At 45.6% G+C, this 25,195-nt stretch overlaps 1 protein-coding gene across 2 annotated transcripts; it reads right to left on the minus strand.

The window, feature by feature from the left end:
- Positions 1-305: 305 nt before the first annotated feature.
- Positions 306-24,272, minus strand: NEK9 (NIMA related kinase 9). 2 transcript variants are annotated; one of them, XM_088529297.1, is made up of 22 exons: positions 24,017-24,272; positions 22,864-23,041; positions 19,805-19,860; positions 18,839-18,909; positions 16,893-16,998; positions 14,169-14,300; positions 13,305-13,415; positions 12,627-12,691; positions 11,604-11,654; positions 10,481-10,673; positions 9,116-9,260; positions 8,119-8,319; positions 7,662-7,708; positions 6,476-6,631; positions 5,978-6,086; positions 5,213-5,374; positions 4,510-4,680; positions 4,213-4,272; positions 3,438-3,628; positions 2,837-3,001; positions 1,977-2,165; positions 306-1,593 (listed from the first exon to the last, which is right to left on the minus strand). In XM_088529297.1, exons 1-22 carry the CDS (start codon positions 24,209-24,211, stop codon positions 1,471-1,473), a joined length of 2,877 nt encoding a protein of 958 aa, XP_088385423.1. In that variant the 5' UTR covers positions 24,212-24,272; the 3' UTR covers positions 306-1,470. The 2 variants fall into 2 exon arrangements, with proteins under 2 accessions (XP_088385423.1, XP_088385424.1); XM_088529298.1 differs by having other exon boundaries at positions 2,783-3,001.
- Between the last annotated feature and the right edge of the window lie 923 nt (positions 24,273-25,195).

Genomic DNA, 25,195 nt, shown 5'->3' on the forward strand with positions numbered 1-25,195 from the left:
CAAGAACAGCCTCTTGAAGGAAAAGGTCTAGGAGAGGTGACAGCAGAGCCATCTCCAACAGACCCAAGGCAATTCTAGTGACGGGGATGACTTAAGGATAACAGAAGTCACAGCCCCACTCTCCCAGCAATGGTGAGAGGGACTTGGGACTCTTTAGACACTTCAGGTAAGGGGGGGAGAGAAGCAGGGGGATAGCTGTTCCTGGGTGCCCCACCAAATCCCACAGGCTTAGTCCAAAAACAGTTTACTTTTTTTTAAAAAAAAAAAAAAGAGAGAGAGAATAAAATTAATCTAATTATCTAATCGGAAATGAGGTAACTCTGAGCATCAGACCTCTTCCCATCTCCAATTTCCTTGGGAAAGCCTCTTGCTTCTAGAAAGAGGGTGAATTCCGGCCACAGACTTGATCACTCACAGTCACTGGGAAAGGCTGCATCCTGTGACCAAGGCATTAATGACCTATTCTGGGTAGGAAACTACATTCCAACTTCATCAAAACACAGAGTAGAAAAAATACTGATCCTTCCCACACCCGCATAGATCACGGGTGCCAGGGGCTGAGCAGAACAGAAGCCAGGCAGAGGGCAGCTATGGGTTTATGCCAAGAAACCAGAAGCTCTGGCACCCAAACCACACTGAACAGCTGGAGGAAGAAACAGGTGACTTGGTCGGAGACTCAGACACTCGTCACCCTGTTAGAAAGCAGGTGGTCTGAAACTGGGTACCAGAGATCCCATCCCAGAGAGTCCTCTCTGCTGGAAACTGCACCTGATTCATTTGTGTCTCTGCAGTGCCTGGAAGGTGGAAGGCTTGAGGCCCCAGAATTAAGCCTTTAAATTCTCTCCATGATGGCCACTGGACACAGACATAGGGCCAGGAGGCCCGGGACATGCTGTCTGCCATCATCTCCCCAACAGGGAGATCTCCACTGCCTCCAGAATGAGACGTTTTCTGTTTCCTCTGCCCTTGCACAAAGGGGAACAGCCTCACCAGCTGGGCCTTACCACGTGCTAGGGAGAGGATCCAAGTCCTTCGCCCTTGTAAAGTGGAGGTGGCAAGTGTTGGGGTTCAGCCTGCTTCGGTAAAACATGTTTCCTCCTCCTCATACCTAGAAATGCAGTGATGAAAACTGGGGTCCCAAAGGCAGCTCCCAAGAAGCAGTGAAACAATGGAAGGTCCACAAGCCACTACTGGAGCCATCGCCGTGACGGGGCTGTTCTGCCTCACGTGCAGAACTGACAGATGAGGTACAAAGAAGAACTGCTGCTGCTTCAATCACTGAGCTGGCCTGGAGCTCAGGGGTCCTCTCCCTCTCAAACTCACTCCTAGTTCATATCAAACGTACATGGGTGCTGCTCTGGAGCCTCCGGCCTCGCTCCTTGTCTGCGAGTGACCCAAAGCCAGGAAAGCCGCTCTCTGCGTTCGGTTAGTGTGCTGTGAAGTTAGATGGATCCCAGTGGACTCAGGAGACTAGAGGCTGGAGCGGCACGAGTCCGTTCCCAGGAGACACCAGGAATCTGAATCCAAGTCAGGTTTTGGATCTACTTCCATCTCCTCTTTGGCTGTCTGGGTTCCTTTGGAATGAACTTCCACCTATTAAACACAGCAACTCTCAGGAACAGCTCTGGGACTGGCTGTGAAGAAACTAGGAACCACACAAAGCACAACTCCTATTTTCCACAGCCATCTGGACTCTCCCAAATATCTAACTACCACTCATTTCTCACCAGAAGAAATAAAGGGGAATCCCAAATCCCTCCAGGGTTGGGCTGTCCTCGCAGGAAACCAACTTCTTGGCTTTATTCCTGTTACTAATACTGGAGCCAGTGTCAGCAGCTCCACCAAGCTTTGCTTTAAGGGGTTGTTATGAGCTACCTCCCTTACCGCAGCCTCCACAGGCTGTGCACGAGCCAGGATCAGGCTCCTGAGCCCTCAGCATGGGCACACAGCCAGAACCCCAGCTGCTGGATGCTCACCCACTGCACTCCCTCCGTCCCGCTGCAGAACCTCTGGAGCTGGGTGCTCAGACGAACGGTTTCCTGCTGCAGCTTCTTCTGCTCATCCAGACACTGCAAGACCAGGCCCCGGAGATGGGCCACTTCTGCTTGCAGGGCACTGCAGGCACAGCCCACGACAGGAGCCACGGCCTCCCCTCCGCCGCGTGGCTACACAGGGGAAATGAGACACGTTTGCGTGCAAGGAAAGGAACTTCTAAACCAAGGGTCGCATATGCCACAGTAAGAGACCATGCACCAAACGCCATCACCCCCACTGAGTCCCAACTTCCAAAGCTTCTAGCAGGCAGATTGGTAAAGGCTCTGCTACCAAGTCATGACCTTCCTCCTTTTTCTGAGGAAGCTGATCAGGTGCTCCTGTCACCCCAATCCATCGGGTCCAACCCCCAACCCTAAGACTCAGATCTGTGCCTGCTCATGGAACAGATGCTCCTGGAATACAGCAGTCTCATAGGCCATAACTTCTCTGTAATTTCCTATGTAAATGCCTCTTCCATCTCATAGCAATTTATGCTTTCTCAATGGATTTATAATTTTGGTGGGCTTCTAGGGCATTTTCAAATGCCTTAACTGCATTTTTCCCCAGATTTCTTTTAATCTCACCAACCTCCTGCCTCACGTTCTAGACTGCCTTGAATCATTCTCTTCACAGTATTTGCTATATCATCTTTGATTATCAACACTCCTCTTTTCCTCATCCAGAAGAATAAGGCCAATCCAACACCCCCCTCCGAGCTCTCCCCATAATTCATACACTGCTGTTTTACGGTCCCAGGATCTTTTTGCCAAGCATTCACTGTGGGAAACCTAAATAACGTTACCCAGGCCTCTGTTTTGGGCTTGTTGAATCCAGTAGATTCCTCGGGGGCCACTTTTAGTCCTTGAAGTTCCTGGTAAGGAAGAGTCTCCTTTTCAGGCTCCGAGGATGCCATGCTCAGAGGAAAGGGGCTGTCAGGCATAGGGATGAATTCAGCATTCTCCAGCTCCTGAACAAACCAAAGCAGCACTGTTAGGCCTGCCCACTCCTGCAGCTGACTTCAGTCTCCTCAGCCAATTCACCAGCACCCTCTCGTGGTAAAAAATATCAGCTATGGGTGAAGATTTCTTTACACAGCCACAGCTGGAGGCTGGGCTGGCGAGCAGGACCCTCCACCCCAGGGCAGCCAGCTGCCCGGAGGCAGCGAGGCTACTGCCAGAATCACCCCAGCAGCTACTGCAGGGCGGGCAGCATGAGTTGGCTCTGCAATCTCTGCGGAAGCAGACTGGAAACTGCTACTCTGAGAGCTGCAGAGTAGGTGAGAGCAGCAGAGGAGCACCCGCTACTCTGATAAACTCCTTTCTGAGTAGCCCTTACAGAAAGGGCCCCTTGCTTTTCCCCAGCCTCGATGACTGTTTTAAGGCATTTCTGAGACAGCCCATTACCTTGCGCAGCCACCCAGGGCAGGAGCTGCTGTCAGAAATGTCACTCCCCTTCGCTTCTGTAGCACTGATCCAGCCTCCCATTCCACGATCTGCTTCCATGGTTCCTCGAAACCCTCCACTGGGATCAGGAGTCTCTGCTTCCCCTTCATTTTCCTCCTCTTCTCCTCCTCCAGTGGTACAGCTCTGAGCCACTAACAAACAAGAAAAGTGACAGCTTCAGACTCTTCCCAACCCCGCTATTCCAGCAGCCACAGGCGTTGCCAGCCCCTAGCTGGGGCACAGAAGGTGGCTTCCCCAAGCCAGGTCCGTGCAGCCCTGGGGAGCACACATACCCACAGCGTCTCCCCAGGGAGCTGCCTCCTGCCCAGCACTGCTGCAGGCCTCCCCAGAACAGGTCATCAGCTGCAACCTCTTGCATCTTCTTCCCCCTGGCCCTCTCATAGGTCCATGACATTGGACTGAATCTTTCCAACGGCTTCCCCCTAACCCACCTATGTTACTCAGCTCCCTTAGTGAACTGCTCTCACCATTTCTATGACAAACTGAAGCTTCTCACTACAAAGGCCTTACTGCTTCTCTGTGCTCCCTCATGTTTCAGTCCTCCCCTTCTTCCCAGCGTTGCCCCTTCCCTTCCCACGCACTGCACTAACTGGACATCTTCCCTTCACATGTTTCTGTAAAGCCTTTCAAAAACAGAAAAACCATGCTGCATGCAACCAGTCACAGTAACCACTGAACTGGCTTAAAACGCAGCTCCCCACAGCTGGTTACTCACCAGTGCCAATGGACAGGCCACTGCTGTTGGATCGAATGGTTTTAGAGTTCAGCACCTTTTCTGCAGGGAGAAAGAACACACTCCTTCAGTTACGAGGCCACATGGAGAACAAGGGAACTCCTATAAATGGCACGGGACAAAGCCAGTGTTGCAGTCTTACAGCTGGGAAGGGCTCACCACATTCCCTCGCTGCAACCTGGCCTGTTCCCAGGCCGGATTTATAGGCCAAGCCCTGGCAAACTGTGTATCACACCCTAACCTAACTCCAGAAAGAATCCATTGTATACTCACACTTACCCACAATGATGATGGTGTGCCAGCCACGACACGACAAGTCAGGGACATGATGCAGAGATCCAAATATTGGCCGAGGCCATGAGGTACAAATATCTGAGCTGTGAGCTCTCTCGGTTGGTATCATTGCCAGTCGCCCATTCCCACCATTGCCCCATGCAAAGATATGATTATCTGAGGAAAGAGAAATTCAGGAGCATCCAGTCACTCGCTGTCAACCTATAACTGTTGCAGGGATCTCAGCATCTCTGTCGTAAATGCTATCTCAAAGCCCATAACCACCATACAATCACAGAATGCTTAAGGTTGGAAGGGACCTCTAGAGATCATCTAGTCCAACCCCCCTGCACACGCAGGGTCACCTAGAGCACGTGGCACAGGACTGCGTCCAAACAGGTTTTGAAGATCTCCAGAGAAGGAGACTCCACAACCTCTCTGGGCAGCCTGTTCCAGCTCCAGCATGCCAGCAGTAGGGCAAACTGACAACAGCTCTAAGCTGCAGCCTGCAAGCCAGCACTCTGCAGCCCCAAGGACAGCAAATGCCTGGCGCTGCACTGGGACCGGGCACAGGGCCATGTCCATGAGGATTTCTTTATTCCAGAAGTGCTGTGGAGGATGGTCTAAGAAATGCTCAGTGGGAGCCAGGCAACCATCTTGCAGATGTAGCTCAAAGGAACCCACCACAAGCCCACAGAGAGCCACTCACCATCAGTAGCAGCTATGGTGAATTCATCTCCACACGACACTCTGATCACCTGCTTACCCCCCAAGGGGCCTCCCAGCAGGTTAATTCCCAGGCGCTTCTTATAGTCCCCAACGCCAAGCTGTCCGCACTTGTTGGAGCCGAAGGTGAGCAGGCGGCCTCGCTCTGCGAGGAGGAATGAGGAGACGGTCACGGCGAGGGCCACCTCTGCAGCAGCCACGCGTGCACGCAGCCACCAGCAGCAGCCCCACATCTGCAAGGACTACTGGGAAGCCGGCCCCCAGGAGGGGACAGTGCCAGCCAAGGGGAATGGCTGCAGCTGGGAATTGCCTCCCTGGCTCTTCCTCCCCTTACTCCCCTTTTCTGAGGCTAGGAGGTGGGACTCCTCCAGCCCTCCAACCAAGTCTCACATTGCCCTATTAAGAGTGAAAAATGTTTTCTCCACTTTCCCAAAGCATAAATCTCCCCAAATCCTCCAGAGATAGGACTGCCCCAGTAACTAATGTTGCTGCTTCAGCTGGGCAGGAGGCAGCAGTCCTGAGGTTTATGAGCCAGCTGTGAGTCCTGCTACCAAAGTGTAACCCTCAGTGCCACTGTAACCCCTGCATGGATCTGCTCCTTCACCCAGAGAAGCCAGGCTAAAAGGGCAAAGCTGATGTAGAATAGTCAGGCAACCAGTGTCCACTTCTGAGCACACCAACTTAGAATTCCCTTCTCTGGCTTCAGCAAAAGTGGGGCCCATCCCCAGGGAGTGCGAGTGGGGCTCACCATCAATAGAAGCTGTGTGGGTCTTCCCTGGAGAAATGGTACGGATCTTGTAGAAGGAGAGCTGCTTGGCCAAAGTGAGGGAAGTGGTGTAGGGCACTTCACAGTATGTCTAAGAAAAGACAACGTCCAGGTAAGCACAGAGTGAAAAAACAGATGTTCACCGGTTAAGGCTACTCAAGCAGGTCTCGACACACCCCAGTGTTAGCTCAGCCCCCTCCTAGCTGTGGGAAGCTCCTGCCAGATCCCATGTCACTACGTGCATGGCCTTGACACAGGCCACTAGCTGTTTTATTGCCTCAGCTTTGACATGAGCCCGTAGGGCAAACAGGAAGCTGAAGAACAATTTGCCTCTTCTCATAATACCAATATCCATTCTCTTGGACTGGAACTAACAGACTGGTAAAAAGCTAATGCACTCCCTGTCAGTGCTGTAGGACCTCTATTTCCCCATGTGCTACTGACTGCTGAAGTCGGAACTAGGGATCCACATGCACTTACATCATGGTTAATTATCCCTGATGTGCACTGATTCAAGCCCAACTTGTTGAACTCGTTGAGTCCACATGCCAAAACTTTGCCTGTTTGGGTGAGCAGGAAAGTCCCATCACAGCCACAGTGAACAGACACGATGTTTAATGTCTTTGGAACATCCACCTACATAAAAGAAACGAATCATGAGAAAATCAAAATCCCAGCACAAAATCTAGTGGGGCCCATGGAAAACATACAGAATTAGAGCAGTGGTTCAGTTAGTCTGAGCACTGACAGCACCTAATGTGGTTGCTTCAATGAAGGTGTAATAATACCATAAAATCTAAGGCATACTGAGAAACTCCAGCCACAATACAGAAAATTAAGACACATCTAGACATTGTTATGGAGACAGTTCTGAAGAGAAGGAACGAGAAATATGATGCACAGGCATCTCAGCAACCAGCATTTAGAAGCACCCAGCCCAGGGCTAGGTCTGTGCTGCATGGGTGCAATACTGGCTGACTGCAGATATATAGCTTCCAGGCACCACCATCTAAGCCGTGTAATGTGCTCTGTGCACCCAGCAGTTCCAGTTGACATCAACCTGGGAGAGCCAGGGATGCCATGCATGATGCAGATCTGCCCTGTATAACCCTGCAGCTAAGAGGAATACCAACAAGTTAAACTTGGCCCTTGGTTTGTTGTTTCCTTCCTTGTTTCTACTACCTTGGTTTATTGTTTCCTTTCTTGTTTATACTACCCGCAATGGAATTAATACATTAAACATTAATACAGTAAACATTTTAATGAAGTTTTACTTTCAACTTGTCTTTAACACATGTCAAATTCAAAGATTCCCAATTGTCTGCAATGCTGCATGTTTCCCCTACAGAACTGAAGTATGGCATTTGGTAGTTCCTACTGAGATTTCTATAGTGTTCTCCAAGTTCAGCATTTTCACTTTCAGCTTGGAGATCAGAGACATGAATCTCTAAATCAAGGTGTTAGCCAGTTTGGGGACAGCACATCCAAGGACAAATGAAGCAAAGTAAAGGTAAAACTCTCACAAACTTTGTAATACCTCAAGATAATAAATAAATAAATAAATAAATAAAAGCACACACATGCACACCCACCCCTTTATTTCAGACAGTCAATACTTCAGAACAGGGACTAATCTGCATTTATGCCCATGCAGTGAAAGCCCTACCTTCTGAGGGGTGTAGTGATCTTCTTCTGAATCCAAGCCCAAGCGCCCTGTATCAGCAAGAACACTGCAGTGAGAAACTGCCACACAAAGTACCTGCTCCTAAGTAACAGTATGATCTCTCCCTAGTCCCAAAGGAATCTCCTCACAGCACTAGGAACTTGCTTCTCTACATCCATCATTGCTTGCCATTTCTCAAGATAATCCATCCCCACTCCCAGAAAGAGTACCCCACTTCCAGGGACAGCCCCCAGCACCCTATAAGTTTCCCAAGTGAAATCCCAAAGGCTCAGTTTCCAGTCCCCATTCTCACAAGGAAAGAGAGTCCCAAAGAAGCAATCTTTCCCCCCAGGATACAGCAGACAGCCCTCACCCAGGCCCTGCATTGCACACCTGCACCAAGCCGCTTCCTGGAGCGGCCGTGCCCCACTGCCACTAGGCCCGGAGAGACTCTACCTACCATACTCCCCACAGCCCCACGTGTAGACTTCTCTGTTCCTGGTCAGCACTGCCACATGGTTATCTCCGCATGAGACCTGCTCCACAGGGTTGGTAAGGAAAAAATCCAACTGCAGGGGCTCAAGCACTTCAGAGCCTTGAGCTTTGTCGATGCCAATACATCCGTAATAGTCAGAGCCAAAGGCATACACCTGGCCCTCATCTGCAGAGCACAAAGGAAGCAGTCAGCACTGTCAGCAGGACAGCTTGGAACAGGATGCATATTAACCTCTCAAGATGTGGCAAGAGTAATCCATTTTTTGTAATCACCCTCATCTTCAGTGAAGAGGAATGGCACTGGGAGACTACACAGCATTTTCTATTCATCAGGAAGATGGATGACCTTATGCTACAACCTGCAGTTTTTGCAGGCCACCAGTACTACAAAATATAGTGCTGAACCTGCCACTTTTTTTTTTTTTTTTTTTTTTTTTAACAGAAACCCACAAATTGACCCTGAGACTCCCTAAGTCAAATGCTCAGTGTGCTGTGATAGTGAATTCATCTCTGCCAGACTCTGCTTTTCCAGAACTGGCAGAACAAACTGGAAAATCTCTTGTTGAGAATTGTGTTTTCAAGGGCAGAGCATGATCTGAATTTTCCTACAACAGGCAATACCATGGCTTATACATCCTTAAAAGTATTAAAAAGATTAGAACTAGAAGCAGCCACCAGGTCTCAAGCTTTTCTGAATTAAACAGCAAGTCTCAAATCCACCTCTCATTTCAACCTTAAGGTGCTCCACAAAGGGACGCAGCCACAGTGTCACCCTCCTTGGGATTCAGCATCTTCCTCTGTAGAATAATGTGGATTTACCTCCCCTTTTGCACCTATTTTCTGCAAAACCATTCGGAAGTAAAACATGGATTAGCAACTGATCTAGTAATCTTATTGCAAAGGCAAGCACCTCCACAGCACAGCAAAGGGAGCGTTCACTGTAGTCCCCTTTCAACTCCTACCTGTGATGCAGACTGTGAAGTCATCCCCACAGGACACCTGGCGAATGGCTTTTCCCTGCAGCTTCTCCACATGCTTTGGCTGCCGGTAGGAGGCTTTATCTCCATGTCCCAGCTGCCCATGTAACTTGGTACCCCCCTGCATGTTCTGTAAAACAGGAACATCTGTGAGGTTATGTATCCACAATGCAAGAGACTGCCAGTAGTTACAGAGTTTCCCAGGAACGACAGAAAAGTGCAAGAGAAAGTGTCTTAGCTCTCCTAGGGAAAAGGCTGTTTAGCTCTGTGGCGTAACAGCAAGCACCATGTAATTGGCAGCACAGACTTTCAGGCACTTATGCACTCATGAGGAGTGATCCAGCCTCAGGTCACCATCCCATGGGTCTAAGAATCAGAGAGGAAGCCCAGCTCCCTCACTGCACTCATCTGCCAGGCCACCTCCCTTGCTACAGGACTACAGTTCATCCTTCAGTGTTTTTAACCTACATTTCTATATCCAAATATCTGCAATGAAACAAAAGTCACTGAAGAGCTGGGCCTGCCAAGTCCACAAGCAAAGCAAGACAAACTTCAGCTCCAAGTAGTGCTGAAGCTGAAACTAAAATGTTAATAGCCAGGTGAAATTTTTCAATGGCCATGCTTGCAGGATCATCCAGTGAATTATTCAAATTGTTCCTCTCCAGTTTGGACCTCTTTCTTCTCTCACCTACTTACCAGTGTTTCCTAATCTTTTCTAACAGATTCTGTATCATAAATACAAAAGGCTGTAAGCCTGGATACCTGTAGGAAATTGACCCTGTTATTAACCATGTAAAGCCAAGATGACTGGGCTCAAGTGCTATACATTATATGCTACCAGTTTCTGTTCACTTTAAGCTGTTGCAGAATTTACACTCATCATGAAAATCAGAGTTAGTACAGGACAGTTATGTCTACATCCAGAAGTCTCCTCACAGATAACTTCTATACTACACTAAGGTCAACCATCCTATCCCTTACTAACTTGGAAAACCTTCTTCAAAAATATAAAAGCCAATCGAGTGCTATAAAGCCTCAATTGCATTTCTAGTGGTCAAAAAGAGCAAGAGGAGATGTGTGACACAGCTCTGCGCTTGCAGATCCACCACCTAGAAGCCTCATGTGCACAGCAGATCTCCAAAACACTTCTCAGGATGATGGAAAACTTCTTTCAAAAATAATTTGCCTGGGGAGACTTGAAAAGCAGACTGTCTCCTCCATTCCCCTGCATTCCCTGCAATTAAATTTCTCTCTTTCCAAGCTGGGCTTTAGTAGGCTCATGAATAGTTGGTGGTGGATCCAGACTCTCCTCTCCCCCTTTAAACACTTCCTGTGGTTTCTCTCACTTACCACCCAGGTGTAGAGCTCCTTCTCCACTGTCACCACAGCAAAGTGAGTGTTACCAGCACACACCTGGCGTGCACTGCAGCCACTTTTGATGGCATCCAGCTTCTGGGGGGTGGACTTGCCACCCCCCCAGACATACACCTCGCTAGTGCGTGAAGTCACGACTGCAATGGGCGCCTCATTCATGGCACTTGACCTGCACAAGACCCACCCCGCAAAACACACATGCTTTTAATAACAACTTTACGATCACTGTCACCACTCCCTTTCCTACTGCACACTACTGATTTTCCCATGCCCAACCTGCTGCCCTTCAGAACCGCTTCTATTCTTTCTTTTCACCAACTGCTCTCTTTGTTCAGAGATTATGAGGCCTGAACCACTACAGAGAGGCTCAGGAACAAATCTGTCTCAGAGCACAGAGAAAGGAGCCTCCAGCAAGCATTAATGGAGGCATCTCAAACCTTCTAGCTTCCCTTCACCACCTCTTTATTTAAGTTTCAGGCATTGCATCTGAATGCAAAATATATGCAGACAAGAATCAATTCACAAACAGATTGCAAAACCGAAGTTGTAATCAAAACAAACTGTTTGTGAACAACCGCACATAAAATGCTTGGACAGTAATTTCAAGTTTATGAGGAAAAGGGTCAAATTCTGTCTGATAATTCAACAAGAGAACAGCTATAGCTGTCATGGAACATACCCGCCACACAGAGCCACCCTGCATTACAGGCTTGCTGGAGACAAGGGAGAATGTTTCCCTACATCCAGCTTTATGGAAGGTATTTATATTCATTTCATATTCATTATGCAAGATAGTCAACAGTCAGACAGTTATATTCTTCCTGCTGAAGGGAACCTGCCTGAAGGAAGGGATGTGACAAGCACATCCTCAGGAAGAAGGACCTGAGGTAAGATTCTAGCCATATGTACAGGCAGAATACAAAAGGGAGAACAAAACTTGGAATAACAACAACCATATAACGAAAATTCCTAGCACTTATTGCCCTTCTAAACTACACTATTCCATTAAGGTTGTCACAGTCCAACACTTTCATTAAAATTCCTCTCTGGGAAGCTGTTCTTTTTAGACTTCCTTTCAAACACATGCTCAGATAATTACCTTGGTCGCTTGTTTGGCCCATTAAGCAGTGTGACTTTCTCTTCCATTTCCCTACCAAAAGAGAAAAAGCATTTTAGGAAACAGCAACCTATCTCCCAAACAATTTACTGACAAGCAACACACACACACACATTGCTTTCCCTTTCAAAAAAATGCTGCTCCCTCTTGGAAGAAATGTGGCAGCTGTTTACCAGCTCACACCAATACACATTAAGTAGGGCAGAAGTAATGCACCACAGAGCTAGCAAATTTTCAGGAGAGCTAGTGACAACCATGTACAGACAAGAATTTAGCCAACAAATAATCACACTGTATGAGAATAACTTAAAGTGCTAAACATTATCAGGATTTGGGTTTCAACATGAGCAAGACAATACTCAGCAACTTTGCTGCACACCAAACAAAATAATATTTGCAGAAGGAATTAAGTCTACTTTGTTCTGAAAGCAGCCAACGAAGGATCCAAGCAGTCTAAAATCCTGGTCCATCTTTCATAGAAAGACATTGCACAGAGGCGAAGATCCATATGCATTAGAACTGACCACATTCAATACACTTCCTCAGAAAAAGGGATGGAAAAAGGGAGAAAGTGCAGGTCCAGCCTCACTGCAGGAGCTGCGTACTATAAAAAACTTTTTCCAAAGGTCATACAAAGATGTAAGAGCAAGTCTTCATTCACAGAGATTTAAACTGAAGAATGAAAACCAGCATTCTTCCAAGGTGCCTCAGAACAGGATGCAGCAGCATTCCTAGTGCAACAGCTGCCTAGGCAACGGGTGCAGAGGCCCTTCTCACCCAACCCATGTGCCAACAAAGATAGGGACTGACCAGAGACAAGACAGCAAAAAAGCATTTTCTCCTAAAGTAGAGAAAATCTACTTCAAAAACCACCTCACGTCAGGTACAAATTAGTCTAAGGACTTGGTTTCGAAAGCATCAGCACCAGTAGTTTGCACAAGTTCTCCTCCTGCTCTCCCTGACACACCTGGCTCCCCCAGGCCCCAAGCAAGACCACCCAGTTACCTCCTACGCTTGCTGAGCAGAGGTTGTTCAAGCAGTTCGTCTGCAGTAGGTCTCCTCTCCGGATCCTGAAAGAGGTGAGCAGCAAATCACTCCCTGGGAAAAGCTCATCGTTTACAATAAAATCTTGGGCCAGAAGACCTCATGCAAGGGTGCATGGTCGTCTTTCCCTGACTCCTTTCACAGGGGAAAGGAAAGAATTAAATATGTAGAATAAAGAGCAATAAGTGCCAGGAATGAACAGTATGGACTTCCCCACTACAAAGATATCAGTACTGCACTTGTTTCCAAGAAGTTAATTCCCTACAGAAATGCAGAGTCATAGCCAGAAAGCTGGAGGCTTAGGAGACAGTACTGAACTGATGCTCCTGCTTTCAAAGCACTGCATGAGAAAATGATCACTTGTGGCCAGTCCACAAAATAAGCATCATGAGAACAAACCCAGCACCCCTCCTAGGTCTGCAGGACTGAAGAGCATCTTGAGCGAATGATTTCAGAGGCCTAGAGGAAGCCCAGTCCTAGTGATACACGAGGCCTCAAGATATTACCTGGAATCAAAATCCCTCATTCTGAAACATGCATGGCAGCCCCCCCAGCCCTAGATGTAGTGGCCCTGGATGGAGTGGTTCAGACAGCACAGCATGGCACGGGTGTCTGAAAATTGGAAAGTATCTCACCAACCTGATCAAGGCAGGAATTGACCATCTGGATCAGCTCCCGAGAATAGATAGTGGAATCAACCTCCATGGCCCGATTCCCCTGCACAATCTTCACACAAAGGTTCAGGGGGTTCTAGGCAGAAAACAGGTATCGGTTGTAAAAGAACCGAAGTGGACAACCTATTCAACAGGGAGAGATGCTAGAGGCCATCAGCATTTACTCCCTCCTCCTACGATCAGAGAAAGGCATATCCTTCTTTCTTGCCTAGGAGGTTCTCCAGAAGCCTGTAGTTTTTTTCTGTAGATGTGGTACTTCTGAGAGTGGGGACTTGGTGGCAACGTTCACCTTTTGCCAAATTCCTTAGCCAGGGAAGCAGAGTAGGCTCCTCTCTCCACAGAAGCTCCTCTGCTGCATATTGCTATTGAAACACAGCACAGCAGCACAATTACTGAGAACTTGGCAGCCCTGATGACAAGAAATCTTAAATCTTATGAAACCCAAGGCCGGAAATTTTCCGTACAGAATGCTGCTCATAAAACTTTTAACTACCAATGTTGGACCAAGACTGCCTGATCACAAACTTCCTTCTTCTGGACAAAATGATGTTACACTCCCAACAGTGATACAGATTAGCACAGTTTGCATTTTTGTATCTCATAAACCCAGTGCTGCAAAGAAGGTGTGTTTGTCAGATGTTGGAGAGATACTGGCAGTGCAGGGCAGGGGAAATCTTGCATGCATTTTCTCTGGCTGCAGTTGGCTTTCGAATTAATAAACTTATCAAAGTGAAAGAAAAATCAGTAACTAAGAAAATCTGTGAGGTAAGTGTAGATTTGGGGATGATGAAAACCAGGGTACTCAGTCCATGTTGGTCTGCAAGCTTACTGTAGCATCAAAGGTCCTCTTCAGAGTGAGAAGTTCAAAGATGACACAGCCCACAGCCCAAATATCTGATTTGAAGTTGTATTTCACCCCCTGGCAGAGTTCTGGGGACATGTAGTATGGTGTTCCCACAAGCTAGGAAAAAAAAGAAAAAGAACATTCAACAATCAGAAATAATCCAGCAGCCTTCAGTTCTGGGGCTTTGCATCAATCATGTTCACAGAGGCCCATTAGAGCTGGATGCAGCTGCAATCCAGCAGTCAAGACACGCAGACCTTAACATACCATCATCGCATGCTAAAGGGAGGGAACAAGCACATTTCTTGCCTTCCTACCCACAAACTGTGCCTGCATTTCTTAAAAGATCCCCAATACCACCTTGCTCAGATTCTGATGTGTTACATAGAGCAGTAGTCAGCAGAATGCAGTGGAGGTTTGTCCCTCTTTCAAATATCTTACATTCAGAATTAATCAGGGGGTCAGGTCCCCAGACATCTGGGAACCCTTTGGAGAGGGTCTAGCAAAGCTTCCAAAGGCAGCCGCCAGCTGCGGCTGTGGAGCCGCTCTGTCTGATCACAGGGTACGGCCAGGACAATGGCCACTCTGTGTCTGAATCAAGAGGGGCTACTTCTGGGTCACTAAGTAGAAAGCTGGCATGAGTCCCACCTTAGAGACTTTCACTGCAGAAGCAAAGCTTCTTGAAGAATCGTTTAAAACAAAAAATAACCTACCCGCCCAGCACAAAATCCTAAGCCCCACCATTTAAATATGGGAACCCTCTCAGCTCCAACAGAAATAGCGGCATAGCTCAAAGTCACAACAAGGAGAAACACGACAAAAGGTGCAAACGTTAAGCTTCCGGATGAATGGCGCCAGCTTCCTAGCAAGGAACCAGACAGTGAAATAAAATGAAAAGGATAGAATTTAGGAGACGGGGAAATATTTATAGCTGCCCTCTTTTCAACTCCCTCAGCAACGCTCCAAGGAGTACAGAGCTGGCCTCTCATCAGCTCCGCCAGCACAGCAGATACCACATTCAGAACTACCCTTCCCTTTCCCTTTCCACAGCCTGACAGCCAGAGCAATGCGAGTCCTCATCATAGGGAGGTTTAAAACCTCACCTAGCTGCAGAATCATAGGGGGAACTAGGGCAATGCTCTCACATCTTTTTTTTTTAAGCAAAGAACAATGTAAACTTTCTAGAAGACAGACACAGACATATTTTCTATATCATCATCCTTGACTGGGAGAAAGGTTGGTAAACTCAGCATTACTAAGCAAGAAGTTGACATTTTACAAAATCATAATTTGACTGATATAATTACAATCTCTATAATGAAAAAATACAGATAATGGCATGTTATGGACATATTCCACAGTGATGTCTTTCCGATTGCCATTGGTCATTAGATCACAAATTGAGCAAACAGGCTTGAACATAGCATTAAATTTAACTGAAAATACTTAGTTCAAGATTTTTCATCGGTGAAGAGGGAAAGAAAAGTAAACTTGCATGTGTAAATGAAGCCAGACAACAGGAACAAAAGTAAACCTGAGGATTCATCGCACAGACAGTGCTTTCTCTGCAAGTCAGAAGCCCATGAAGAACATAACCTTCCAGAAATGATTTTGCTAGACCCATATTTAGCAAGGACTATATACAATATCCTTGACTTCCCACTTATTACGGAACTGCACAATAACACCCATGTTCTGGAAAGAGGCTGACGTGCGTTTAATTATGCATCCTATGAGGACACCAATAGTTTGAATCAAATCCAACAATAACCCCTGGTAAAGGGAAGGGCAAGCTGGCTGCCATCCGAACTATAAAAGCCTCTGACAAATCAGAGTTCCAGAAAATGTCTCCCTTCCCAAGCCTACTGCTCGCGACAGAATTCAAAGAGCTGGGAAACACAGGCCAAGGCATTCGGGTGGCTACAGTGCCCTGCATCATAACTCTCTGTGTGAAACTGCTTTCTGGAAGGATCTGGAACAAAGCCAATCTTAACAACCTTCTGGTAGAATTAATCTCTTCTGCAAAGCTTTGCCCCCCGTTCAAGATCATTACCAACAAACCACACTGTTACCAAAGGAAAAGTGAGTGCCTTTCTTGCTTCTTTGAAATTCAGTTCAGAGCCTGAATATCAAAGTTAAAGGGCATGTTCAAAGTTAAAGGACACGTATCTACGGCCCAACACAGTGTGAGGTATACACAGGCAAGCCAAGTCAGACTCAGCAAAGGAAAAATATCCCTGTAAGAGCAGCATGCTCATACTAATTTGGCTTATTTAGCTGGACTTAACTACCCCAAAGGAAAAGCTATGTGACATGACTATAAACTGATACTGTCCAAAGAGACAGAGGCGTTGGCCTTTATGTTACATAGGTTCACCTGTGGAAGTGCCACAAGGTGCTAGGAAAAGAAGAACAGGGCTCCCTAGCCCAGCTATACCAACTCTGGTACAGTTACATGCCCATAATGTCATTTCTCATTCATCTACTGCCGCTTTGCAGAGAGACAGATCTTCAAAAGGTAAACCAGGAGCCAGGATAATTGTAGGCTGCAAAACATTGATAAATATGTTCACACTATTGAGGTAGTCTAGGTGATGGAGAGGCATAGAAAGAATACAGAAAACAAGCAACGACAACAACAAACTATAGCATTTCTGGTCTTATGTAGAGGTAAAAGAAAAATGTTCTGCACACAAGGCAGATACTCACAGTTTCAGCCATAGAGTACTCAGAGTTCAGCTTCTTTGCCAACCCATAGTCTCCTAATTTAATCAGGTTTGCCTTGGTTAGAAAGATATTTAATGTCTTTATATCTCTGAAAGGAGAAGGAGAAATATAGACATTCAGATATATCCCCAGATTTCAGTTTTCCACACACACATTATCATCCTTTCTTTATCCCATGAAATAACTTCTACTCTATGGCACCTTTTCATACATGGAACTTGCCAAAAGCAATTTGATCCCAAGTACTGTGGTAGTAACTCTGCTATCTATGTTTTATCATGTCCCTGCACAGACACAAGACAGTCCAAAAAGCTGAGCCTCCAGACGGCTATGTGAAGACCACAGAGCAAACATTTTTATCCCCACTCTCAGATCTTTTTCACATGAAGGCTATTGGACAAGTCTTATTTTTCCTGTTTTTATTAATGGGCGAAAGTCAGAACTTAAGAACTTAGAACTTAAGCCTCTAAAACTTAAGCATAACATCATTCTATCTTATGCCTCAGGCAAAAGTCTTCATAACATGATATACTGTACCCAGAAGATAAGAAGGCGGACGGCCACTAAATGCAATTCCAAAACTCATAGAAAATATTTTGGCCCAGGCATAATAATTTGTATTTTAAGTTTCACAGATCAATACAAGAGGCTGCAAATACAGTGAGGAAGCCCCTGCAGAACATGCTTCCCATGGCCGACACTTCACAATACCCCCTTTTCCTAACGTACCATCAACAACTTCCCAGTGCAGATCAGGACACCACCAAGTAAAGCAGCACTTTGCATTCATCCACTTGGGGCATCGCAAAGTCCTGGGTCACTCTGACAATGTCTGCAGCAGAAGGAAATCACTGCAAACATTTAAATAACTGTTCAATTTGTTATTATGGAAGGATTTGGGGCCACAGATGTTCCTAAGTTGTGAACCTTTCTGTCAGGATGGGTAAAAGCAGGAAGGTCAGAGGTGTCTGTCAGAGGTGGTAAGCAGGAAATCATTGCGAAGCAGGACAGACATGACATCTGCTTGAAGTCAAAAACATAAGCACTGCTGTGTTGAGCATTAGGCACCAACCCTTCATCAGCAAGGCTCTACCAAAGCCCAGAATGGCAGCAATCAGGATGCTCTCCCACAGAGGACATCCTCCTACAGCTCATTAGTTACAGAAGGATGCAGCCCACTATGCAGATGGCACCACAGCGCTCTGCATGTGTGGTGCTCCCTGGAACACCATGGCCTTCTTACTCTGCCCATGCACTGGGCATTCCTGAAGCATACACAAAAGCAATGAAATTTACCCCTCCCAAATAGAAAAGAGCAGAAGGAAAAGGTAACTAGATACTCATTAAACACCCAGTGTCAATGTCAAAATGACCATGACCAGCTAACAAGCTATATTATTTCCTCAAATAACAACCCAAATAAATGGAATTGGGCCAAATGCAGGACAAATCTGCACCTGGCTGGATCTTACAGCAATGCACCAGTGCCAAATCTGTACCACTGTCAGCCTTCAGGAGTTACACAAGGATGTACATGTGATATGCAGCTACTACTTGTGAAGCAGGAGGGAAGTCACCAGAGACTCTCCTTCCTACCCAATTTAGCAAACATCATTTATGTGCTATGGCAATAAACAGAAAATTTACTCCCTTCCCACATGGATTAACATTATTCACAGAGCTGCAGCACCACACACAGAGTGACTGCATTTTTATATGGAAAATTTCTTGTATATTCATAAGACAATTTCTATTTATGGAAAAATTGTGATAGAAGTGATATTTAAAGCCTGAGCATTCCAACTACACGTTGAACAGGGGAGTTCAATGCTGGCTTTAAGCACAGAAGCAAAAGCTACTCAGAGAAGTTCTGCACTCAGACCTGCGAAGCACCGTTACACTTCAGTTTTACTGCATGCCACCCTTACCTGTGAAGAATTCCTGCTCGATGAATGCAGCTCACAGCTGATACAATTTGAAAGAGATACCAAATCACCATCTGCAAAGGTAGGAACAAAATCTTAAGTGAGATTCAGAGAAAAGTGGTGCACCTGACATACAGAGGCACAGCAAGGTGGCCTAACTGTACTATTTAGAGGCTCTTTTGGGAAGTATGTACATCTGTCATTTCCTTGGAAATTTCCAGTTTCAAAAATCTGAGGTTTTTTTTTTTTTTTTTTTTTTTTACAAACAAAAGATTGTTCCAGCATCCTTCATAGTATTTGTCCTGATAAGTGCCACAGAAGTCAAAAGTCATTAAGTGAAAAGAAATGGGAACAGCAAAACTACTAGTCGCCTGTGAAAGAACTGCTGTTGGGCTCTCTAGAATGAGAACTGGGCCATTTAATATTCATATGAGCCAGAGAGCTTAAAAATAATTTTATATGGAAAACAGTGTAATTATCACAGCAAGAGCAGGAAGCAAAGTGGAAAATAAGGGGAAAGAAAGGGAAAAAAGTCCATGGTTACGAAGATTCAAAGTTAACTACTAAATGAGGCTTAGTCTCATGGAGACTAAGAACCCATGGAATGGCTAAATAGTGAGAGAAGTTGAACACCAACCATGAATAAACACAAACAGATTTTTAAATTAAAATGTTAGCCAAAACAATAAGGTGACCAAAAGTGAGTTGAGGGTGTTGAGTTCTCTCTTTGTGTAATGCCAGGGACAGCCAAAATTAAAAGGAAAAGAAGAAAAAAAAAAAAAGGATAAGATTTCTGATAACCCATAAACGCTTGAAATATTCAACAGGACAAGGATGTCAGTCCCCAGATCTACACAAAAATTCCCTCAGCATTACTGCAAAAAAGTGTAATATAAATACACAGATAAACAGTCAGACCCCTACAACATCAGGTCAGCCCCACTGCTCCTTCAAACCTGGCAGAATTACCTCTTCTTCAAATAACTTGTCTTTCTGTCGCAGAATCTTATCGTAGAGGTTCCCTCCTGTAATTATAAGGGAGTGAGAAAGAAAGAGGTTTATCCTGGTTAATGACTGCAGTTGTTCTTCTGAGAATGCTCAAATCCTCACAGGAGATCTGATGGTCCATCTCAGCTCTCCCTTAGGACTCTTTCAGTTAAACCGGGCAGGCACTAACAAAATCAAGTTCTTCCATCTAAGAACTTCACTGGCATATTAAAGATTAGGCAGAGATTATTCCTTCTGCTAACATAACCATTCAAAATGCTCTGAAAAATGAGTCAGAAAGAAAGGCCAGCAGTCCCTACTTTTCCATCAGTCAGTGCTTCTTGGAATATGCAAACACGTATAGCCAGTACAACAAATCATGTGGGACTGTCCTGCTGAACAGGACAAAAATAAGTAATTAATTAAAAAGCAAGCAAACAAGAATCAATTACGAGACCAGAGAAGTCCCTGAAAGCAGCAGTTACTGCCTTTCCACACTTATTGCCCAGCTCTGACCTATTTCATCTGTCTGCCGAATGCATCAACAAAGAATTCAAAAACAGAATTGACAACAGCAGCATAACCCCAACCGAAGCCTGAAATCATCAAATAATCTCCTCAGTGTGTCAAAATTTGAAGACTGCAGACTTAAAATTAAGAATTAAAAGAAATTATGCACAGATTGCTGCAGGCATGGAACAGTAGGAGCCCCTGCCCTCTTACTAGTAAATCCCAAATCTCTGATCATATTCTACTGCTATTCTGCTTCCTAGTTTTCATATATTAAGTCCTAACAAAGGACTAGTGCAAGACAGTTTTCTGCTGTAGGTTATCCCCAAAACAGTTGTAAACATGTAGACCAAAAAAGAAAGAAAGAAAAAAAGTAAACAAAAACATGCAGATGTTCAGGAAAAGGGTGACGATGGCTCCTTTGCCTCCTTATTTCACTTTCGCATTAGAAAAAAAATTCTAATATTCCAGTTAAGACTCCTTTTACTTATATTCTTCTCATTCTGCCTTGTTATAACCTCTCAACATTTGCTTTTCCTGTCCTATCTTCATTCTTGCAAATGATCTGTAAAAGACTCTGTATTTCCAAATTAACCAAAGTATTCATTTCTATCTCATCCCAGGAATCTCTTTCCCTATGATTCAGACTACAGAGGCTTTAGTGATTTGTTTCTCAACTTCAATTTCTTTTTTCATCTTTCCTGCAGCTTTTCTGAACAAAAGTGCAGCATGCCAGTCTATATCACTAAGATAATATGCTAAGAGAATATTTAGTTCTAAGCTCAGTTAATCAATACCTCTATGTATGAAAACAAACTCACTCCACTCTTTTGCTAATCTAATCAATTTAACTTTTGACCTCCTGCTTTCTCTTTAATACATCTATTTTATAGGTTGCTTCCTCCCTCAAACTATTGCAGATGTATTCAGTGATATAATTCCATGATTCCAACTCTTCTGGTACCACTACGCACGGACAGCACTATAGGCAAATGAAGAATTTCTTCATTGAAGAGGGGAGAATATTTGCTCAAATATGGAAGCCTTGGAGATCTCCAGAAGAGACATGGCAATTACACAGCAGAAACTTTCAGGATCTGTTTTTTTCTCTGCTGTTTTTTTTTGGGAAGGTTCTGAGAAATGCCAGACAGTATCCAGTGTAGCCTTATTTTAAAGATTACTTACAAATGATCTTAGACTTGTACACTATAAATCTCACACAAAACAAAAACAACAACAACAAACTCACACAGCCATTGACAAAAACACTACCCATAATCCTAAAACCGTTTCCCTCTTCTCAAGTCTCTATTTCTAAACCACCAGCTTGGACTCAGACATACCCATGTAATACAGGCTGCACACACACCTCTTGATTATTGTCCCAAATTAAAACAATTGGATTAGAGACATTAACACACATATACAGACATTAACATCACACACCCTCTCTCAATGTCCTCCAACTACTTTGCAGTGGCCTTAAGCATGTGGTCTTTATGGAACAGCCAAGTAACTGACACAGGGGATTCCTAAAATAAATGGAGCATCAAGAGGCTAATGTTTCCCTACTGCTGTTTTCCTCTCTGTGAGAACAGCGAATGGTAGACTTAAGAACTAAGAACAGCTTTAGTCAACCTGTCAACTAGCAGCAACAAGCTCCTTGCTCGATACCCTTTGAAAACATTTTGTACGAGCCCTTTGTCCTCCTCAATCTGAGCCCGCAAAAGCTGTTTGTCTAAGATGATGAAAATGTGATGACAGCTTTTTCCATCAAAATAACCTGATAACATGCCAATGCTTAATGTAGCCCCCCAAAACATGCAGGATACCAGAATGGATGTCCTACTCATCCAAAAATGCATGTTATACTTGCCTTGTTCTGGAAAGCATATCGTCTATCTAAGTAGGTAACCTGTTCTAATAGTATTAGCTGCATTAGCTCTTTTTCCAGCTTCCTAACAGCAGCTACAGCTCAGCCCCTCATACTGAATCTGCCTGCCTCCCCATCCCTGCCTCTCACGTCCCATATTGTGTGGTCCTTGCACAAACTTCAAGTAGCATCTTTTGATCTTGGATGGAATTTGAAGGTTTTCTCCACCACCAGAAGGACTTGGTTTTACTCTAGCAGTAAATATAGAAGCTGACAGTGTCTGGTAGTAAGGAGACCTGAATATAATGAACAAATGGATTTTCAGCTTTGTTTTTGTCAAATGAAGGGGCCTATAAGCAACTGTACTGAAAAAAAACAGCCTCATTCTGGACTGGCAGAGAGGTTCAAATATCCTCATAGTTTTTTCCTGCTGCTTCCCTACAAGAACAAAGCAGGGCACATTAGAAGTGTAAGTATAGTCCACTACAGCTTAGAAGAGTTCTCAGTCTCTTCTGCAGCAGCTACACAACAGAACTCATCTCCATGCCTCTGCTCCCCAGGAGACACCCAAGCACTAAGCATTCCCTGCAGGCTCTGGTGCGAGGGTAACTTTGCAACGCAGCATCCTCCTCTTCCTCAGTGGGAGCAGGGATCTCACCATTACAGTACTCCAGCTCGATCAGCAGCGTGGTGTTATCCATGAAGTGATTGTAGTACGCAATGATGTTCTCATGCTGCAACAGAGCAAGGATAACGATCTCATTCAAAGCATCACGACGCTCCTTTTCTGACAGCCGGGTCAGGTCCACCTCCTTCCACACGACGAGTGAGTCATCCTGCAACACAAAAACGTCTTTTAATTAAAACATACTGCTCTGAGGAGAATGGCAAGTGCCTTTATTGCAGGAAATTAAAATTTCAGGAAAGGTAAACAGACTTTCAACTTCTTAGAGGTTTCAGACAAAGATTCTCCAGAACAACAAGTTTGAGTTTTTCTGTTTAATGCTCGGAATAGCAGCCTGAAGCCATCTTTCTAGCTGGCTGGAATCCTCTTTGGAAAGGAAAAAAAGAAAGAAAAAAAAAGGGGGGGGGGGGGAAGACATAGAGTTTGGTCTCAGCTAAAACTAAGTGTATTATGGTCCAGCATGGGAGGGGAAAAAGTGCATTTCCAATCCTATGCTTGTAGGATATTGTACAAGACCAACAGTTATGAATACACAGCTGTTCCTAAAAATCACTGTGGGGAAAAAAAAGAAAAAAAAAATAGGTTGCCCTCCTAGGTGCTCCTGCGCTGCAAGATGTTTGGGGCAAGCTGCCGGGGGGCGCGGACGGTGCTCACATGCAGCTTCGAGCTGCCCCCGGAAAGCAGCGGGCCATTCTCCCTTGGGACCAGGCCAGGTGCTTTGCTTTGACAGACGTGAGAGATGAGAAAGTTACATGTATATATATATGTGTATAATAAAAAAGCTATAAGGGCACTGGGTATAACTAAGTGGCTTGGGAACTATGGAGAGCTTGGTCTTCAGGCGGCTGCACTGATTATGCTGAAACGCTCACCACGTGGGAGAGTTACTTGTGTAAATTGACCCCATATCCTCTGTGACTGAAAATAAATAAATAAATAAATAAGTAGAAAAATCTGGAATCTCGGAAGAGCCTTAACATCTCCCTACGAGGCGCTAGGGACGCGACAACGCGGGGCGCCTCGGCGGCCGCTGCGGGCCCGTCCCCGCCGCCCGCGCCGGGGCTCCGTGACGGGGCGGCCGCGGGCAGGTCCGGCCCGGCCCGGCCCGGCGCGGCGGGCAGCCTACCTCGGTGCGGCGGTAGAGAGTGGCTTCGCCGAAGGCGCCGCGGCCCAGGATGCGGATGGGGATGTAGTGCAGCTCCTCCTGCTCGCCGGGCAGGCTGCCGCCGCCGCCGCCGCGCGAGCCCGCCCGGCCCGAGGACTCGCTGCCGAAGTCGGAGCTGATGGAGTCGCAGTGCCGCTCGTACTTGCCCAGCGACATGGCGGCAGCTGCGGCGGCCCGCGCTCCTCAGCGACGACCCGCGCCGGGCTCCATGTTGGCTCCCGCCCCCGACCCGGAACCGCTTCCTGCCGCCGCGCTGACCCCGCGCGCGCTCTCGCCCGCTCCTGCGCCGTGGCCGTTACGGCGATAACGCGGGGGAGCAGGGCTCAAATGGCCACTTCTCCTTCCCGAGAAGTCCAGCGTCGAAGGGCTGTGTTCCTAAAAAGCTTTCAAGCTATATTATGGTAATCAAATCAGCTGAGTCATATTTAAAAAGTTACTACTTTAAAAAAAAATCGAAGAGATGTCATGAAATAAACTAAAAGCTGCATAAATCATATTTTAGAGCTCATGCTGCAATAACTTCTCTGTCATAAGGAAGTATTAACGACCTTAATCTTAGGTAAATGATTTTCTGCATACATAGTGGGCATTATTATCTTTTAATTATTTTGTTTTGAAAGTTTGTTTCTGTCTGTCAGACCGAAAAACAGAACTTAATATTAGAGAATGTACACTTTAGGATACATGATCCTATGCTCACATTGGAGTTCAGGAGCTGACATACAGATCCCTAAAAAGACTGCAAACAAAACCCTGTTCAGTTTCACCTCACTATCTTGAGCAATTCTTTATTGCTCTTAGATTGTGACATGACTGAGGTTCCTTGTAACAGGGTTAGGCTTAAAGAGTTCTTCACATTTCCCATTATTAATTATATTAACTATTAATTATATTTCAAAAGTGAATATCCAAGTTTATTGGCTGTGGGTTGTGCCTCTTTCCATAGAAAGAGGTTGTCCTTCCAAGTAGCAGGGATGGCACTTGAGGTTTCAAATTAAGGAGTTTACAAGAATGGATGAAAAAGTCAGATATGTTCTGCTAAATATTAGTCAATATGTCCGCCTCACCTGTAAGGGAGATAACTAGCAAGATGTAATCTGGCAATATATAATCTGGCCAAAAAAAAAAAAAAAACCCTCA

The sequence above is a fragment of the Tinamus guttatus genome, unplaced genomic scaffold (assembly GCF_059628265.1).
Source record: "Tinamus guttatus ecotype Peru unplaced genomic scaffold, ASM5962826v1 Tinamus_guttatus_pri_ptg000327l, whole genome shotgun sequence".
NCBI classification, from domain to species: domain Eukaryota; kingdom Metazoa; phylum Chordata; class Aves; order Tinamiformes; family Tinamidae; genus Tinamus; species Tinamus guttatus.

Bases quoted from the DNA above. Each gene is read 5' to 3' on its own strand.
- NEK9 (XM_088529298.1), bottom strand. From the start codon at position 24,211: ATGTCGCTGGGCAAGTACGAGCGGCACTGCGACTCCATCAGCTCCGAC. The intron at 18,910-19,804 runs GTAATTCTGCCA...CTACCTTTGCAG, and splicing joins ACAAGTTATTTGAAGAAGAG to ATGGTGATTTGGTATCTCTT. The intron at 3,002-3,437 runs GTAATGGGCTGT...TGGTTTGTTCAG, and splicing joins GCCCTGGGTGGCTGCGCAAG to GAGCTGGAGAATGCTGAATT.